We start from the raw sequence: 20,188 nt of genomic DNA, 5'->3' as shown, positions 1-20,188 counted from the left end.
CCATTAATGGCTTCTCTTAAAATATAATTGAAACTTCTTACTATGTCCTACAAGACCCTTAAGGATCTTGCCCTTATGGGCTTTTCTGACTTTACATCCTCCTCATGTTCAGTTTCGCTGTTTCCAACCACACTTGTGTTATTACTATTCATTGAACACTTCAAGTTCATTCCCATTTATGAGCCCTTGCAGTTGCTTAAGAGGCTCTTCCCCAAGATGTCTACTTAGCTTATTCTCTCACTTTATATAGACTCTATTCAAATGCCATCTCCCTAATAATTCCTTTCCTGAACACTCCACCCTAAAATAGCCTGTTCTATTCCTTTAGCCTACATTAGTTTTCTGTAGAGCACTTGTAATTACATACCTGTTCTCCCACTGGAATTTAAGTTCTTTGATGCCCGAGCTTTTGTCTCTCCTGTTCTGCAGTGTTCTGTAGCACCTAGAACACTGCCTGGGACATAATAGGGGTTTAAAAAATACTGGTGGAAGTTTAGATAGTTGAGATAGAAGGACCAAGATGAAATTAAATGATATACAACACACACAGAGCAAAAACATACTCATTTCAAAGGTTGTTGCATTTGAAGACTTTTGCTTTAAGGGTAGGTAATCCTGGCATATGTTAAAGTCTGTGTATATACTCTTAGAATGGTAACTGTGAATCATTAGTAAAGGATTAAATTCTTAAGATAGAAAAGAGAATCTCTTTTCTTATGAAGTTTATTATTGTGCCAAGGAGATTAAGACATATATTAAAACAATAATACATAACAAGATAGACAGTGTTAAATGTGCTAAGCAAGTCAAAAGACAAGTGATTACTTTTAAGTGACAGCGTCAAAGAAGACTTTTTCAGTGACATTTTTGCTGGACATTGATGGAATAAAAGTTACTCCAAGAGAAGAAAATGAATGAGAAGGATTTTAATTTTAGTTGTCCAGGGTAGGGGGTGGGGCATAGGAGGAGGAAGGAGTGTGTCGTGAAGGAGAGAAGTGATACATTCACGTAGGGTGAAGGAGAGTATCAGATAATAAGAATGAAAAAATAGCTCAAGACCAGTTTATAGAGTTCAGCTAAGAAGTGTAAGTAAAACGTGTTTGTAGTTGTGAAGCACTACCTCAGTATGGTGGATGTGGTAAGAGTTGTCCTTTCCATAGGGAAAACCTTATCGTTTATATGTGGAATTTTTTCTTTTATTTCCAAGATGAGCATGGTGGTATATCATCATCATCATTAAATAAGACATAACAACTAATTAAATAAACTTCATTTTTTTATGTGAATGAATCGAAAACAAGTGTTTTTAAAATTCAGAGACAAATAGAGGTTTTTTTCTTTCATAAAAATAGACTAGGTTTTTGTGAGGCTGTCTGAGTTTTTTTTACTGTTTGATTTATGCGTTAGTGTTGTGGATTATGTTCTCTCACCTCAGAGCCCTTCTTTGTTTGATCTTTGTGTTGGGGGGGCGGCTGGTGGTTAGGCAGGGTAAATATAGTTAAAAAGCCAGCTGTCTATCCTTATTTATCTTCCAGCGGGTGCTTAAATGATAACAGTGTTGAGAGTTGAGAAACACAGCAGTAGCAATGCATGTATAAGCACAATTCTTTTTTTAAAACATTCACATCAAAAAATAATGTGCATAATTGCTGTAGTTTTTAAGGGGACATGACCTAATATTTAATACTTTACCTGAAATTTACATATCTCAGATATTTGGTTTCATGAAGATGAAGAATTACCTATTTAGATTTTTTAAAACTCTCTTATAGATACCTAATAACCTTAATTTGACGCAGTAACAGTATACTTGATCCTTTGCAGTTTATTCTTCACATAACTCAAGTCGCCCTTTAAAATTATTAATCTGTCATGTAACAACATAAGAAAATGCGAAACGAGAACTTGTTAAAAGGATAATAAAATTTATCAGGAGGTTAGAATTAATGTTTAGGGGCACTATGAGGTAAGTCTGGGAAAAACAAGTTAGAGATGAAATTGTAAAGAACTTGAGGCTAAGGTGTGGGAATGTTGTGATTATTAGGGTGCTATACAATAGTAGTGGTACTGAACTTTTGCATAGATATATGGACAATAGAATATAGTGGTTAAGAGTATAGGTTTGAAGCAAAACTCTCTGAGTTAAAATCATGGCTCTGCCATATACTAACTTAGTAACTCTGAGCAGATCACTTAACCAGTCTGTGCTCTAGTTTCCTCATCAATCAAATGACTATAATAGTTTTTAACTCACAGAGCTATTGTGAGGATTAAATGAATTATTATGTGTAAAAATACTGAGAACAATCCTTGTACATAGTAAGCATTTTGTATTAACTGTTGTCATTTATATGACCTTTCAGTTTTCACATTGCACTCATGTGTACTATTTCTCTTAATTTTCACAGCACCTGTGTGAGGTAAATATTACTATATCCAGTTTAATGACAGAGAAAACAAAGCCAAAGAAGTTGTGTCATTCCAGCAATCCCCAGCTGACAGAATTAATCTTATGGTTCTAACCTATTTACCATGGTTCTCTGTAATCTAAGAAACTAATAGAACAATGGAATAACATGCTAAAAGTCAAATTTTAGGGAAATTATTTTGGTGGGATTTTGCAAAGTGAAATGAAGAGGGGAAAGAACCTGGAAGCAAGTTTATCAGGCTCTTGAGATAATCTAGATTTTGGGTTTATGTATTAAAAAAATTCATATGCCAGAGCTATATATCAGTCATTGAGAATTAAGAGAAATGACAATTAAAAGAGATATGAATTTTCTAACTTCCCAATTAATTGATGTTCTTTCAGCTGTATTTAAACTTGAAACAAATAGAAGTATATGGCCCTTGATAAGAATCTATCGGGGTGGCTTTCTTCTGATTGAATTCCTTTTCCTACTGGGCATCAACACGTATGGTTGGAGACAGGCTGGAGTAAATCATGTGCTCATCTTTGAACTTAATCCAAGAAGCAATTTGTCTCATCAGCATCTCTTTGAGGTAATCAAAGCAAGACATAAAGTCTCACAACTCTAGTTTGCATTAGCTATAAAGCTGGTGTCATCGGTACTGAAATCCATCTACTTGAAGAGGACATTTGACTTAATACTTAACACTTTTCTTACCTTTGTTTTATTAAAGAGATTTTTGAGTAATGGTAAAACTGAAATAATTTTTTCTCTTGTTCTTTTCCCCATTCTTTGTCAGATTGCTGGATTCCTTGGAATATTGTGGTGCCTGAGCCTTCTGGCATGCTTCTTCGCTCCAATTAGTGTCATCCCTACATATGTGTATCCCCTTGTCCTTTATGGATTTATGGTTTTCTTTCTTATCAACCCCACCAAAACATTCTACTATAAATCTCGGTTTTGGCTGCTTAAACTGCTGGTAAGTCCAGAAATTTGTGTACCATTTTTAGAGTGGTGTATTGGTCATTGGCTTCCTCCAGAATGAAACCAAGGCTGATGTATTCCACAACTTCAGAAGACTTGGTTCACATCGATTATAGTCTGTGTGAGTAGTGCCCCAGATCTAGGGGCAAAGAATACAGTATGACTTGTACACCTGATGTTGCTCAGTGCAGTGTCTTTGACAAAAGCACACGTGCATTTTTTTCCTCCAGAAATGGAGTGTGAAGTGTCCAGATCTTGAAATGATTTTGCAAATTAATAATTCATGATTAATTCATTATACAGATTATTATTTAATCAGCTGTGATACCATGTAGGACTCCTTAAGTTTCCTTTTTTAACAAAGTGGTAAAACTTTTAGTTTTCTGTTAAATTGATATAAGTAGTCCACTGAACATTTTTATTTTATCAAAGAGTCGTTTTTTAAAAGCAGTAGGAATATCTTGCCAGATCAAGTTTAGCTTAAGAAACTGACTTTGATTCTCTATTTATAATAAATTTCATTTCTTCTTTCCCTTTACATATTTTTTAATGATCTCAAAATCGTGCAGTCTCCGCATTAGGATATAGAATTTCCTACAGAAATGGTAGCTATATTTTTTGTGATAGTGCAAAGATAGCTCTGGGAAGGGACTTCTGCTTACTCTTAAATTAAACCAGCTCTGTCTGGAAATCAATTGGGAATGCTTTTATGTAATTATTTCTTAGATTATTTATTACAACTAACAGAATGAAGATTAGTGATTAAATTGACCAATCTCTACACAAACTTTCAGAATTCTCATAATTATTGTCTCACTTTCTTTTTTTCCACCTTACAAGGTATACTGCCTTGAAAACTGTAGTTTTTTTTTTTTTTTTTTCCTATACCCCTTAGGGTTAGCAGATTTTTTTATGTACACTTTCTATATATTGTATGAACTACATTTTTTAAACCTGAAGGCATAAAATATAGCCTTCTTATATAAAAAAGAGTATTCAAATAACAAGCAACCTACGTTCCAATATAGGTTTGTATTTATAGCAATCAGGAAAAAAAATGGTCCAAATTTCCTTCATTTATTTCGCCAAAGTTGTTATTTATTTATATTTTTCTATTCCGCTAGGGTTTTTATCACATATTGAGACTCTCCCTCTTTTCCTCCAATTTCATTAAATATAAATAAATAAAAGAGCAAATAATTTCCTTTAAGCATAGCATCACTAGGCCTAACTTTGGTTTGAATTGAGTGTGGAGCTTAGACGTACAAGAATATTTTGATGTCATAAAGTACACCATCACCTTTAATGACTTTTTATAAGACAGGAAAAATTTGAGCCATTTTTTTCTCTCTTGAAATTTTTACTAAAAATAAATCATTTCCAGATAGTACAATATTATTAGATTACCTTATGTTGAAATTATTTGTCTTTTTATTACTAGATTTTGCAGTTTTACAACTTATTTGCTTTAAAGATGTAGTATTCTTCTAGTTACAAGGAAATTAATCTAAGATTATAAGCACCTATTGTTTCCTGCCTCGATTATTGTGAAATCTTTATAAAATTATTTTGAAACGAGGTTTGAAAGACTCAGAACACTTAGGTGTTAATATGATGGCATCATTGAAATAGCAGAATGATACAGATGTGTACATTGTGCGTAAGTGAGCATTTCCCCAGTGTATCCTTCTTTGTTTAAATAGTAAGCTATAATTCGTGCATGACCAGTTAATCTTATCAGCAGAATGATTTCCCATTTAATGGTCATTTATCTATGCATCTGCAGTGTGTTAGTAAATGAAGCCTTGTTTACGGAATAGGTTGGCAATAATAACATAATAAGAAATGATAGAATAGTAAAATGTACTAAAGTCTCATTCTAAAGTAAAACTGCATTTCCTTTTTTTTCTGTAATTTTTATTGGGAAAAGAACATATGTCACTCGGTCATAGTGGTAGTCACTAGGTGCCATTTATATCCATATTTAAATTTTAATCTACTGAATTAATATATTCTACTTTCCTCCCAAAAAGCTAAACAATTTTTTATAGGAAATTGATTTATTTTGATATCATATGTCAAATTATTATAGCTTATTTACATTCATGAGGACATATATCCTCTCTCCAGATCTGTATTTTCCCTAATTGGAAAACCAATTAAGAAGTATAAATACTGTCTCTGATTTGCTAAACAAAATATCAATTCATTCTTATAGAAGGCTACTTAAAGCTTTTAAATTAGAGTACTTTGGTATATAATTTGGGAATTGGGTTTTCCAATATTGTCTTTAGTTGCATAGTAAAATTTTTACACGTCTCTACTATAAGAGTAGATTAGAGAGATGTTCTCATTTAATAATGCACTATTCTGGACATCCTTTTAATAAACTATGAGGTTGGAGCTGCTATTAATCCACATTTTATAAATGGAGAAACTGAGCTTCAGAGTCGTTAAATGAAGCTACACAGTGCGTAATGGAGATGAGATATGAGCCCGGGCAGTCTGGCTCCATAATCTTTACTCTTAACTACAACCATTTAACAGCTAGACCTAGTAATCACTTTATTTAAGATGATTAACTTTGATCAAGTGGATCAAACTAGTGGAATATAAAAGTCAAATTCGGAAGAATGTGATTGTTCACTAGCTTCTAAAAAGTAGAAATTAAAACTTCATCTCCTTAAACTATTTATCTGCATTAACACAGAAGATGATGGTAGTGTATATTCTTTATAATAACTTATTAATGGCTTCTGTGTTTATGTGGGAAGACATCAAATATCCAGATTTGTATCTAGATTTCTTAATACTACTAGTGAATTGTTATCATTTTAATTCAAATAACAAGGTAGAAGTTGAATGACTTTAGCTAGAACAAGAAAGGAAAAAGAATTTTCACTGAAAAGGGGGAATTCAAATAAATCTAAGATGAATTGGACTATGTAGATGTCAGGGAGTTAAGTATGATCTGTTTCTTCTCTACTCCCACCCACGCTTATCTCTGGCTGAACTACTTGCTCCCTTTTTTTATTTGCAGGGTATTTTGCATATATATCTGTAATAGCACTTACTACAAGGTGCTCTCATTATTTCTTTAGGTATTTATTTGTCCAGCTAGGCTGTGGGTCTTCGAAGTCTTTGAGAGCAGAGACTGTTTTCTCTGTACCTCCACAACAATGCCTGACATAGAGTAAATGACTTAATCGTTAAATGTATGAATGACTGTAATTACATTTTTTCCTTCATTAGTTATATTATACCAACATTTACTACTCCCTTCGTTCTTCCTTTTTTCATTTTCTCTCTTCTTTCCCTTCCTTCCAGTTTCTGTTTTCATGCCACTCCCTTCCTTTTACAGTTCCATCTCTCTGTCTCTTTGTTTCTTATTCAGTGCATTCTTCTGCTCTTATGAAGGTTTTCTGTATTAGCCAGGTTTTGAGATAGGGTTTGGCAGATTGTGAGAGTGATGGTAGTCTGTCTCATGTCAGTGAAAAATAAAAAAAATTTGCTTTAGGCCGCCAATTTTACAAAAGTCAGTGCCTAGAGATTGAGTTAGACTTTCTCATCTTTTGGTGTTAAATCCTAAATTATCCCCTTATTTTAGTCTTTTGAAATCTTTTAAGTCTATTCTGTACCCTAGGGATTCTTACAATACTATAAAAACTGGCACCAGAACCTCTTCACAGATAAATGACTAACTTCTCATCTCCTAACTGGCCCCTCTTCCAAAAAAAAAGTTTGCTGTATCTGGAGCTTATGATTTCAAACAATACAGCTTGTCTCTCTGGCCTACTGCACAACTTATTGAAAGAATAAGCAGTGATCAATATACCAAGACATGAACTCAAAATATATCAGCTTTAGAACAGAACATCTCAAAGCCTGTATTGTGTCCTGCATACACCTGATATGACTTCTAAAGTTCCAAGGCAATACCTGTCATAGATAGTTGACACCCAGGATTGATTTGTAAGATAGCCATTTAACTCCCTAAAATTGTAAGGGGAAATATTTAAAGAAAGAATAGAAAAAAACTGCAAGTCTGAGAAGAGAGCTTTAGTCTCTCAGGCTGGATATGTTTACTTAAATGAATATAGCTAGATGGCAGAAGAGCTACAGATTTAGACTTATTTTCTCAAAACTACTGCTCACTCAGAATTCTTTGTTTTGGAAGTCCATTTTTACTTGTACAGGATAGAAAAGGTCTGACAGGGAGAGGATTAAAGCTGCCTTCATCCTGTCTGTCTTCACTTCACTCAAGGCCTCTCAAAGCACTCTGCACAATTTAAGGCTATTTCTAGTGATTACATTAATATCAAATCCTGCCCCTCTGCAGTGCCAGGATTTCCCTTTGCAATGAATGGTAAACAGGTTTCCAACGACTAGGTCTGGATGAGCTCGTTGTAGGTCTTCTGTAAAATGGGAATGCGAGTAATACCTAGCTCATAGAATTGTTATAGTCAGTGGATTTTGAGAAATACATTATGAGAAAAATACACAACATGGATTAGTGCTCAATACATTTAACCTGAATTCATTTATCATTGTTTTCATAACAGTGGGATGTGGGCTGATTGATTTTTGTGACATAATTTCAAGACAAATACAGTCATCACCATGTCATTAGTGAAATGAAAGTGACTTTGTTTAGAGAATAAGGCATGCTTCAGATGATAGACCATCATCCATTCCTATATCCTTTGTAGTCAAAGAGCTTTGTATCATTTAGCTAAGCTCCCATCTGAGCTAAGATGGAAGCATATTCCAGAAGTTATCACAGTCTGTGGATCTCCAGCAAAATTTACCCTGGAGCCTAACATTAGACTCCCATCAGTGCTTCTCCTTTCTGCCAATTTCCGCTTTTGCCTTCAGTTCTTCCCACCTCTCTACTTTTTTTTTCCTAACTGCAGCTATTCCTGCCTTCCCCCCACCCTCTTTATTCCCTCTCTTAGTTATGCATTCAACTCATTCCCTTCATTACTGAGTCTCAAACTAGCCACTGTTGCCAGGTCCTGTGCGTGTGATTGGTTCATTGATTTCCATTTTATCAGCCAGAGTAATCATGCTACATGGTCATACATGAATTAGAGAAATTTAATATGAATTTTCTTGTTTCTCTGTGTTCGATTTTTTTCTTTCTCCCAGTTTCGAGTATTTACAGCCCCCTTCCATAAGGTAGGCTTTGCTGATTTCTGGCTGGCCGATCAGCTGAACAGCCTGTCAGTGATACTGATGGACCTGGAATATATGATCTGCTTCTACAGTTTTGAGCTCAAGTGGGATGAAAATGGGGGCCTGTTGCCAAATGATTCAGAAGGTAGAGTATGAATGTGCATCTACACTACTGAACTGCCAATGTAAACCAAGAAATATTGGGAATGATAACTGAGACTTTTAAGATCATGGTGAAAACTCATCCAATAATATTACAAACTTAATTAAATGTACTTGGCATTCTTTTTCTGATATAATTTGGCTCTTAAATTATATGTTATGATTTTAGCCATCCATTTGCCAAGAGATTTACAACTTACACTTAAAGAGTTCTAAAAATAAAAAATAAACTCCTGGTACAGTGGTAGTTATATCACAAGATGATTTAGTGCCAGCAGTTGCCATCACAGTATTACTTTATGGTGATCAAAAATACTGGTTATTTAGAGCTAGATCAAGTGCTTTGAAAAAGTCATTGTAGATTGTTTTTTAATTCTTATGGGGGACCTTGTTTTCCTTCCGACTCTTTTTGCCACTCTTAGTTTATGCCAAGAGTTCAGATTATTAAGAAATTTTGCCTTAATGGCAGAGACCAAATAGACAGCCTATGTAACATATGACTAACAAAAGTTAATGAAGCTGGTGCCAGCACATTTTCATTGATTGCCAGCAGATGACAACTGTATTGTAGGCTGATCTCTCTATAATACATTCTCAGAATTTGAAGAAAAATTGATATACCAATTTCATTTTTCTCATTTAAAAATACACACTGTGCTCTTTGTTTTTTTTAAAAGAAGTATAGCATGAACAACCTCTAGTAGGTATATTGTATTATGGTGTTTTAGAGTACACTCATCTTCTAATTTTATTATGACTTTACTACACTCCACAGAAAGTGATTCCAGAAGAGATAGTCAGAAACCTGAGAGGGCGTATTTTCCCACTAGGTCCTTTGTATGTATTTTACCTTCTCTCCTTGGCTTATCTACCACTAAAAAGTTTGAGAATGTAATAGTTGCAAAGAAGAAAGTGATTCTGAAACCCAGGCTCCCTGCTTTTATGAACTTGCTAGTGGTTACAATATACGACTAAATGATTTGAACAAGTTTTGTTTGTTTGTTTTTTAGTTATAATATTTTCTTCTTTGAAATCTTCGCAGAACCAGGAATTTGCCACAAATATTCTTATGGTGTGCGTGCCATTGTTCAGTGCATTCCTGCTTGGCTTCGCTTTATCCAGTGCCTGCGCCGATACCGAGACACAAAAAGGGCCTTTCCTCATTTAGTTAATGCTGGGAAATACTCTACCACTTTCTTCATGGTGACATTTGGAGCCCTGTACAACACTCACAAAGGTATTCTGATTGATTGTGAAAAGGTTTTTCAAAACCCGATTTTCACTATTCGAATCTGTTTGCTCTGGTTGCTTTTCCATTTGTCATGTTCTTTTTTCCCACTGAAGTTCTATTCTCCTCGGTTATATTAGTTTGTTCTTGAACATGATTTTGGTCCAATTCAAGTATTTACTAACGAGTACCATTAAAAAAAAAAAAATCAAAGTCATCCAGAGTAGGAGTATTTGTGATAACATTTAAAATCCTGAATTGTGTTTAATGAGTTCAGTCAATGGACACCTTGGGTTTTCATTTGGTTTTTTAGACTTGTTGTTCATTAATGAGGTTGGGAAATGCTAGGTGAAAAAGAGTCCCTCTGGCAATCCATGTATATTTTTAATCGCTTTTCTTCACCAAGATATAAGGATTGTTTCCAGCCCATTTAACTGCAAATTGAGTTCTCTGATCTCTCTAGTTTCTTATCTCCATGACAACCAGTTATTACTTGAGACTGCTCTTCTGTTGGGAGGAGAAAAAAGCTTTTAGGTTCTGAGCCACATGCAGTCTCTCCTTTTGAATTTTTAACCTTTTTCGAAGAACTGTCCATCAAAGATCTCGCTTCCTTTTACTAAATGCATTACTTCATCTATTTAAATAATCAATATCAGCCCACACCTTAAAGGCTGCACTTTCTTATCTGGGGGTGGTAAAGAAATGTTACTAGTTAAAAGTATTACAAGTATTTTTAAATACTTCAGCAAATTTTTTTCAGTGAGTTTTTTTTTTTTTTAATTGGACGCTGCATTTTAAAAGGCTTAGTGTTCTAGAATTGCTGTTTGTCTAAAGTATGTCTAAATGGTCATGAAAGATTTGGATGGTGCTTTTTGGTAAGGCTTGCATTTTGGTCCAGCAGACACTTTGTAACATACTTCCACTTTTTGCAGTAGATTCTGTGATTATAGTAATATTGATAAAGTAGCCAATAATCTTACCATGTAGACACTCTTAAATGATAATTTAACTTATTAAATGATAATTTGACTAAGAACCTTTGTGAAAGAAACACATCCTCAAAGCTCCCATAATTTTAACTCTTGATGAGGAATACTGTTATTCAGTCTAGCATGCCTCATTGTTTAGAAAGTTATTACATTTGTAAGTCAGGCAGCTGATTTGAACATGGTACGTATGACTCACAAACCCTTAATTTTTTCCCATTCTAGGTAAAAATAAATACTGTTTTTTGGTTGAATTTTTAGGACATAGCTTTAACTATATTGATACTACACTATTCAATAAGAAGCTGAAAATCTGAATTCTTCAAATTTGCAAACGCTTCAAATCTAGAAGCCTAAGGCTAGAAGCAGTGGTTTGGATAGTATTGTGTATTTTTTTTTGCTCATGTACCCCTTCAAAGAATTTTTAAACTATATTTTTATTTTATCACTTTTATTTTTTTATTTTAAACTTTTTATTTAAACTATATTACTTCTTTGACATTTTTAAGTTTGCATCTGAAATTTTTCATCTTAAGTTTAAATAATTACCAAAAAAAGGTAGTTTCTAATTTATTTGAAATAGTCACATTTTAAAACAAAACTGTTACATGTTTCTATTAAATATATCCAAGTAATCTAAAAATAAAAGCATGATACTCACCATGATTAATTTTTTAAATCAAGCGGTTTTTAATAGTTAAAAATTTTACATGTTTCCCATTGACTTTATTTTAATGTAATATATTTTTTTATGTTTTAATGACTTTTGTCTGAGACATATATATGTAAATTATTAATTTTCTGTTACTAGAAGGTGCTAAGAGATTAAATATTTTCTTTCTGTATTATAATTTTCATTACCTTGATTATTATCTGTAGTGGATCAAAATAACATTATAAATGTATTACAAATTTTAATAATTACATGTAAACATTTCTTAATGAAATAAATTTGGATTATTAATATTGCATTTTTTAGTTTTTATAAAAGTAAACTGTGAGAAACTTTTATAACATAGCTATGTGCATAAGAATAGAAATTTTGTTGTTGCAGTGTGACTCAATTTTTTGGACAAATCCCGAGTTATGTGCCCAAAAAATGGCATTGTAGTCTGTCATCATAATATTTTTAGTGACCTATCAGGATTTTTTGTTGTTGTTGCAAATAAATTCAATAAAGTAAAAAATTTAATATAAACTGAATAAAAAAAGATTTGTTAACTAGACACTAGAGTCTTTCACTTTCTATTTCTGGACAGTATACCAAAAAAAAAACTTGAGTAGGATCAATCATACAATATTTAATTTTTGAGGTTTCTTGTTTAGCCCAACATACTCAAGAAACAATTAGGAAAAGAAAATATTGTTAATTTCAATAACATTTGCCAATGCAGTAGTTTTTTTTGATGAATGCTTTTATCTTATTCTTTAAATATATTTTTGAAAAAAATCTCGGAGCTGGAGATTATACACTCATCCAGTTTATAAAGAATATCTGCCTTATACTTAGTTAGAAAACCAGTTGGCCACATCAGAAAAAGTTTTGAATGAAATTAACAGTTAGTTATACCCCTCTTTAAACACCTTACTTCTTAATTCTAATTCTGAGTTAGGTGGATAGTGAGTGAGTAGGTACAAGCATAGAGAGACAGCAAGCGTGCATTCAGTAAGTATTATTGAGAATATTCCATGTATCAGGCTTGTTAGGCACTGAAAATAGAGCAACAAACTAAACATGATTCTTGCCTTTGAGAATTTATAATCTAGTAGGGGAAATAGTCAAGTAAAAAAGAATTAAATGGTTGCACAATAATACGACCATACTTAAATCTTCTGAACTGTACACCTAGAAATGGTTAAGATGATAAATTTTATGCTGTGTGTGTGTGTTTTTTTTTAACCACAATAACAATAAGTTTTAAAAACGAGGGTTAAGAGATACGCCAAGTACCAGAACAGCCTACATACAGATATGAAGTACACAATATGAAGAATTAAACATGAAATCACCTTATGCACTCTAACTTACTATACAAATGGAATTTATCATTAAATGAAATATAATTCTCTTGCTGTATAGAGCTAATATATGTGTGTTTTCCTTTATGGAAAGTCTTTTTAAGATAAATGCTTTTGATCTATCATAATCATATCCCTAAAAATAAAGAAAAATACTTTTTGTAGTTGCTATCTATTAAATATTTAGATGATGATGATGATGATGAAGAAGAAGAAAAAGCATAAAACAGATGGGGAAAAATGGAAAGACAACTCAGAGGGACCATTGACAGAAAATTTGACATTGTGTGATGATCAGAAGTAGAATTTGATTTCTGTTGTTTTCTTGGACAATATTCCAAGAGAAAAGGCATCAGAAACATAAACTTTGGAAATAATCATTGGACCAAAAGAATAGATTCTGTATGGTTAATAAGGTAGATCTTTTTCTGATGAATGTGTTTGTGCTATTGCAGAAGATAAATTTTATGAGAGGGGAAGTGTAGAAAATGGTGAGGTTAGCTTGTTCAGACTCAGAGGTCTGTATTTTGAGAGTACTAGCCTATAAGAGTTACCATAGTAACAGCATTATTGCGGGGACATTTTCAAGATTTTTTCAAAGGTTATGTCTTATGTCTACATCAGGGGTCCCTAAACCCCTGGGCCAGGGACCTGTAAGTCCGTGGCCTGTTAGGAACCTGGCCACACAGCAGGAGGTGAGTAGCAGGTGAGGGAAGCTTCATCTGTATTTGCAGCTGCTCCACAGCACTAGCATCACTGCCTCAACTCCACCTCGGGTCATCATCAGTCATTAGATTCTCATAGGAGTCCTTGGTGCTAAAAAAGTTGGGGACCGCTGATCTACATGATTTGTAAAGATGGAGGCACCTAGATGATTCTGTACCTAGAATCATTTTTTAGAAGGTGAGGGAGGTGGTTTAGACCCATTTTAGGGAGACTGTGATAATATTGCAGATAGCTCACACTTGTTACAGTAAGAAGGAAACACATTTTAAACATTTCATGTATTTTATTTTCCATCACTGATTTTAGAAACAAAGGAATGTAGCTAGCAGCCAGTCTCCATATTTTAAGAATTCACACTTCATTACAAACCTAAATTCGATGCCAACTCCTACAAGTTTTTTGTTGGAATTGGGATTGAAAGACACAGGAAAGTGTTTTAAATGGGTTTTTGTGTGTCCCTGAGGTTTCTTGTCTTTGGAAGGAAAAGCCTGTGAGAGGTACAATAATAGAAAAAGCCATCATGCTGTTATTTTCCAACCTGATCCTGAGAAGAGTGCACTTCATTAGATTTTCAGTTTTTTATTTACACTTTCTAACATTCTAAAATACTCATAAATTCTTAGATTTTTCTCTTTGCTATTCTCTGAATATATAGAAGAATAAAACTTTTTTTAAAAAAAAATACTTTATATTTTACTTTAAACTTCTTCGTTAGCGTTGCTAACAAACATTTGCTTTTAGACTTTTAAAAATAATTGGGAAAAAAAAAGAGTTTCTCTGCTGTCTTAAAAGCTGAGCACATTTATGTTTGTTTCTTGTTTTCTAGTGTCCAGATCCCTGCTAGATCCTTTCTTAATATTCTGTAAGGAGCACTGTGCCCCCTAATGAGGATTCCGAAGCAGTAGTTCAGTGCCTTCAGTGCAAATAGTTATTTCATTGTTTCGAGTGAGCACACATAGTCCTGAAGTGCTTCCTCTGTGGATATGGCCAGTTCGTTACCCTGTTTCTACCCTGAATGATAGACTGATATGCCCAAATTTCCAAATTTTAGTCTTGTTATAATAGAAACACTATTTAAAAAAAAAAAAATTCTCTGGGGAAACATTTGTTCTACTAATTTTTTAAAAGATAAACAAAAAAATGTTAAAAGTCATTTGGATTTTTTTGGCTTATTATTGAAAGTAGCTCAAATCTAACCCCTTTAAAATTTTATATTCTGTTGTAATTTCTCTAGCTTAATGCAAACAAGAAACAGATTATTGTATCACAAGAAATAGATTATTTTAGAATTTATCATTTGTCAATATTGGTTTAAATCCTGCTGATGCCATAAAATCAAATGTAAGGTATTATTTGCTTCTGGTTTTTTGACACTAACAAGTATTTCTTGAGTAGCTTTTATCTCTTTGGCCTTGTACTAAGTTTAAATGATTTTGTAAATATTCCACTGACAATCCCACTTATATGTCACCTTAAATTGCTTTAAAAATATTCTAGCTTTGAATTAATTAAATTTTTTTGTATCTTCCGTCCTGCCCCTACTTTCTCCCTAGACCCTGGCAACCACTAATATGTTCTCCATTTAATAATTTTTTCATTTCAATAATGCTATGCAAATGGTATTATCATGTAGTCTTGTAACCATTTGAGATCTTTTTTTTTGTTTTCCACTTAGCATAATTCTCTGGAGACTCATCGAGTGTTTGCATGAATCAATAGTTTGTTCCTGTTTATTAGTGAGTAGTAGGATGTAGTAACAATTCACCCACTGAATGACACTTGTCTTGTTTCAATGTCAAGTATTATGAGTGTGTGTGTGTGTGTGTGTGTGTATGCACGCGCGCATGCTATAAATATAGCTGTACCGTTTTTCATTCTCAGCAGCAATGTATGATCTGGATTCTCCGCATCCTCCTAACTAGCATTTTGTGATATCACTATCTTTTGTTTAAGCCATCCTGATAGACGTGTAGTGAAATCTCATTATGACTTTAGTTTTGTTGACCTTCTTTTCAAATACTTATTTGCAACCTGTATATCTATCCTCTTCAGTGAAATGTCTGTATCTTTTGCTCATTTACTAATTGTTTCGTTTTTTTATTGTTGAGTTTTTAGAGTTCTTTATATATTTTAGATACTAGGTCTTTCTTAGATAATATTTACAAATATTTTCTCCCAATCTTCAGCTTGTCTTTTGTTTTTAATGATTGATAGGCTTGCTTTTTTAAATATAGTTTTGGATTTACAGAATAATTGAGCAGATAATACATGAAGCTCCGTATATCTGCCCTACCCCCATCCCACCCCACTCTCAGAGTTTTCCGTATTGTTAACATTTTTCATTAGTGTGATACATTTGTTACGATTAATAACCAATATTGATTATTCTTAACTATAATCCCTAGTTTACATTAAGATCCACTCTTTGTGTTGTACAGTTCTATGGGTTTTGACAAGTGCATAATGACACATTATCAACCATTATAGTTTTATACAGAATAATTTCATTATCTTAAAAATCTCCTGTTCATACCTCTCCTTCCTTCCCCTGAGCAACCGCTGATCTTTTTGCTAGCTCTAGATTTGCCTTTTCCAAAATGTTGTATAGTTGGAAACATACAGTATGTAGTTTTTCGACTGTTTTCTTTCACTTAGGAATAGGCATTTTAGATTCTTCCGATGTCTTTTTGTACTTGATAGCTTATTTATTTTTATTCCTGAATAATATTCCATTGTATGAATGTACCAGTTTGTTTACCCAGTCACTTGTTGAGAGACATCTTGATTGTTTCCAATTTTTGGTAATTATGAATATATCTGCCGTAAGTGTCTGTGTGCTGATTTTTATGTGGTCATAATTTTTCAACTCAACCTAGGATTACAGTCACTAGATCTTATATTAAACTATGTTTAGCTTTGTAAGAAACTGCCAGAATGTCTTCCAAAGTGGCTGTACCATATTTCATTCCTACCAGCAATGAATAAGAGTTCTTTTTGTTCCACATCATTGGCAGCATATTGTATTATCAATTCTTGGATTTTAGCCACTCTAATAGGTATGTAATGGTATCTCATTGTTATTTTAATTTGCAATTCTCTAATGATATATGCCATTGAGCATCTTTTCATATAGTTATTTGCCATCTGCGTATCTTCTTTGAGTAGGTATCTGTTCAAACCTCTTGACCATTTTTTAATTGGGTTGTTTTATTGTGGTTTTAAGAGTTCTTTGTGTGTTTTGGGTATAAGTCATTGGATAATATTTGTGAATATTTTCTCCCAGTCTGCAGCTTATCTTTTCATCCTTTAACATGGTCTTTCACAAGCAAAAGTTTTTAATTTTGATGAAGTCAAGCTTATCAAGTTTTCCTTTCATGGATCATGCCTTTGCTTTCAAATCTAAGAACTTTTTGCCTAGCCCTAGGGCCTATAGGTTTTCTCTGTTTTTCCCTAAGAGTTTTAGTTTTTTGTCTTACATTTAAATTCGTGATCCATTTTGAGTTAATTTTTATGTATGGTGTGAGACAGGTTGAGGTCCATATTTTTGCCTATGGATGTCTAATTGTTCTACCACCTTTTGTTGAAAGGGCTGTCTTTCCTCTATCAAATTGCTTTTGTTCTTTTCAAAAATCAGTTTAGTATGTTTGTGTGGGTCTTTCTGGACTCTATTCTGTTCCATTGATCTGTGTATCTATACCTTGCCAATTCCACACAATCTTGATTAATGTAACTATATAATAAATCTTGAAGTTGGGTAGACTCATTCTTCTGACTTCATTATTCCTTTTCAAAAATATTTTAGCTATTCAAGTTCTTTTGCCTTTCTATATACATTTTAGAATGGTATTGTCTTTATCTACAAAAAGTCTTGCTGCAATTTTGATAAGAATTATGTTAAACCTACATATTTGTGTGGGAAGAATTGACATTTTTATTATGTTGTGTCTTTCAGTTCATGAACATGTTATCTCTCTACATTTATTTAGATCTTTCATCAGAATTTTGTGTTTTTCAGTATATGTCTTTTACATATTTTTTGAGTAATTGTAAAGGATGGCATATTGTTGGTAGTACATACAGATACAATTGATTTTTGTATGTTTATCTTCTATCCCGTGACCATGCTTAACTCATGCATTATAAGGATGTGTGTGTGTGTGTGTGTGTGTGTGTGTGTGTGTGTGTGAGAGAGAGGGAGAGAGAGAGAGAGAGAGAGAGAGAGAGAGAGATATTTTGGGGGGATTATCTACATAGACAATCATGTCATCTACAGGTAGGGACAGTTCATTTTTTTGTTTCAATCTCTGTACCTTTTCTTTCTTTACCTTACCGAGCTGGCTCTAGCTTCCAGTACTATATTAAGAGCAGATATCTTTGCCTTGTTTCCACTCTTAGGGGGAAAGCATTGAGTTTTTCATCATTAATTAAAATAAATAAAATTTCCTTAGCTAATGCTGTAGGTTTTTTGTTGAGGGAGCTTTTTCAAGTTATTGTCTATTCTATTTTTCTCAGAGAGTTTATTTTTTTAATATCATGAATGGATATTGAATTTTTTAAGTACATTTTTAGATCTTTTGGTATGGTCCTGTGCTTTAGTCCATTAATATGGTGAATTACATTATTGATTTTTGAATATTAAATAAAAGCCTTGCATATCTGAAATTAACCCCTTTGCCATGGTGTATTCTTTTTATATATTACTGAATTCTGTTTGCCAGTATCTTGTTAAAATTTTTGTGTGTGTAGTCATGAGAGATATTGGTCGGAAGGAGCTTTCTTCTTCGGTGGTTTCAAAATGGTTTCAACCAGTATTTAACCAAACTGTATCCCAAACTTATTTTTATTTCCAATTGTTTCCTGGGCATTTTCCACCTTTATGTCTCATAGGTACCTCAAAGTCAACAGGTTCAAAACTAAACTCATTTTTTTTCCCCGAAGCTTTTTTCAGGCCCCATGTTTTCTATCTTAGCTCATGACACTGTCCCACCCAGTCACCCAAATTAAAAATGAAGAGTCATCCTTGACTCTATACCCTTTATCTCACCTTCACAATTCCTGCCAATTTTAGTTTCTAAATCTTTCTCAGTTTTTGCCTGACCTCTCTATACCTTATACTTCCATTCTGTCCTACTCCTCATTATTTCTCACTGAGCTACTAAAATAGCCTTCTCAGCAATATACTACTTCTAATCTTCACTTCTCAAACTCATTCTCCACTATAATATCTGGGACTGCACTATTCAGCAATGTAGCTACTAGCTACATGTAGCTACTGAGCACTTGAAATGTGCCTGGTCTAAATTAGGGTGTGCTGTAAGTGTAAAGTACAAAGTGGATTCCAAATACTTAGAATGAAAAAGAGTGCAAAGATCTCAATAATTTTATATCAAATATATATTAAAATAGCATTCTAGATAAGTTAAATAAAATATATTACTAAAATTAGTTTTATCTGTTTCTTTTTAATATTAAAAATATGGTTACTAGGAAATGTAATATTACATATGTAACTCTTCCTCCAACTTTTCACATAGCTGGCTCCTTCTTCTTACATATCAATTTAGAGACCTTCTCTGCATGACCATTGTTTAAAGGAATCCTGCTAGTCATGTCACCATGCTCTTTTTTCTTTGTGGTACTTTTCACTGTCTGAAATCATCTTGTTTATTTGTATACCTGATACTTGTCTACTCCCACTAAAGTAGAAAGCTTCATTGGGACGAAAATGTGCCTGTTAGTGAATAAGATTCACTATTGTATGCTTGGAACCCAGAATAATATGTGGTATATAGTAGGTGCTCATTTATTGAATAAATGACTGAATGACTACTCTGTTTGATATGGCTCTCTCAGCTTCATAAACCTGTTCAACCAAAGACTGTTAACTTTTAAGACTGATCTCAAGCAGCCCCTCCTCCAGGAAGCCTTTCTTGGCTGTTCGCTCTCCTAAAAGCCTGGTTTATTGACTTCTCCTCCATGCACAACTCTGCAGTTGCACTTAACACATTGTTTTTATTTACTTTATATCTCTCATTTAGTTCTCAATAGTACTTTAGTACATCTCATTCTCTAAAATATATCTGCTTACTTAATCAACATTCAGCACATGTTTGTTTAATATAGAATCATAGTAATCTCATAATTCAGTGGTTTGATTTTTTTAGGTAATAGGAATAGAAGTAGGATTTGCTAGATGCCAAACTTGTTCATAACTCAGCTTATCTATATAGGTTTGGGCTTTGAAAATGATGTCTAGTCTGTTTTACTTGCTTTCTTATTTAATTTCAAATGAAAAACTAGTTATCTGTTACCAGAGTAGGAAGGTTTGAATTGAAAATAAGACTATTCACTTTCTCTTTACATAGTGCATCTTCTTCATTTTTAAAATATCCTCTCTGAAATATGGTTCAGGATGATTTCCATGTGTGATTTTTCTTTTTCTTTCTTAGCACTTTTCCTAACATATTATTTTGTTTTATCCTTTCTATGATGGCTAT

General features: G+C 33.2%; 1 protein-coding gene across 1 annotated transcript in view; it reads left to right on the top strand.

The window, feature by feature from the left end:
* XPR1 (xenotropic and polytropic retrovirus receptor 1) overlaps window positions 1–20,188 on the top strand; it is a 116,211-nt gene that overhangs the window by 83,216 nt on the left and 12,807 nt on the right. Inside the window, exons 8-11 of the mRNA XM_016141152.2 lie at window positions 2,813–3,003; window positions 3,211–3,390; window positions 8,544–8,715; window positions 9,775–9,969. Coding sequence (XP_015996638.2) covers window positions 2,813–3,003; window positions 3,211–3,390; window positions 8,544–8,715; window positions 9,775–9,969 — 738 coding nt within the window. The remainder of the gene's footprint in view (window positions 1–2,812; window positions 3,004–3,210; window positions 3,391–8,543; window positions 8,716–9,774; window positions 9,970–20,188) is intronic.

The sequence above is a fragment of the Rousettus aegyptiacus genome, unplaced genomic scaffold (assembly GCF_014176215.1).
Source record: "Rousettus aegyptiacus isolate mRouAeg1 unplaced genomic scaffold, mRouAeg1.p scaffold_m13_p_17, whole genome shotgun sequence".
Classification (NCBI taxonomy): domain Eukaryota; kingdom Metazoa; phylum Chordata; class Mammalia; order Chiroptera; family Pteropodidae; genus Rousettus; species Rousettus aegyptiacus.
Note: the sequence above shows the minus strand (reverse complement) of the source record. Positions and strands in the feature narration are given on the sequence as shown.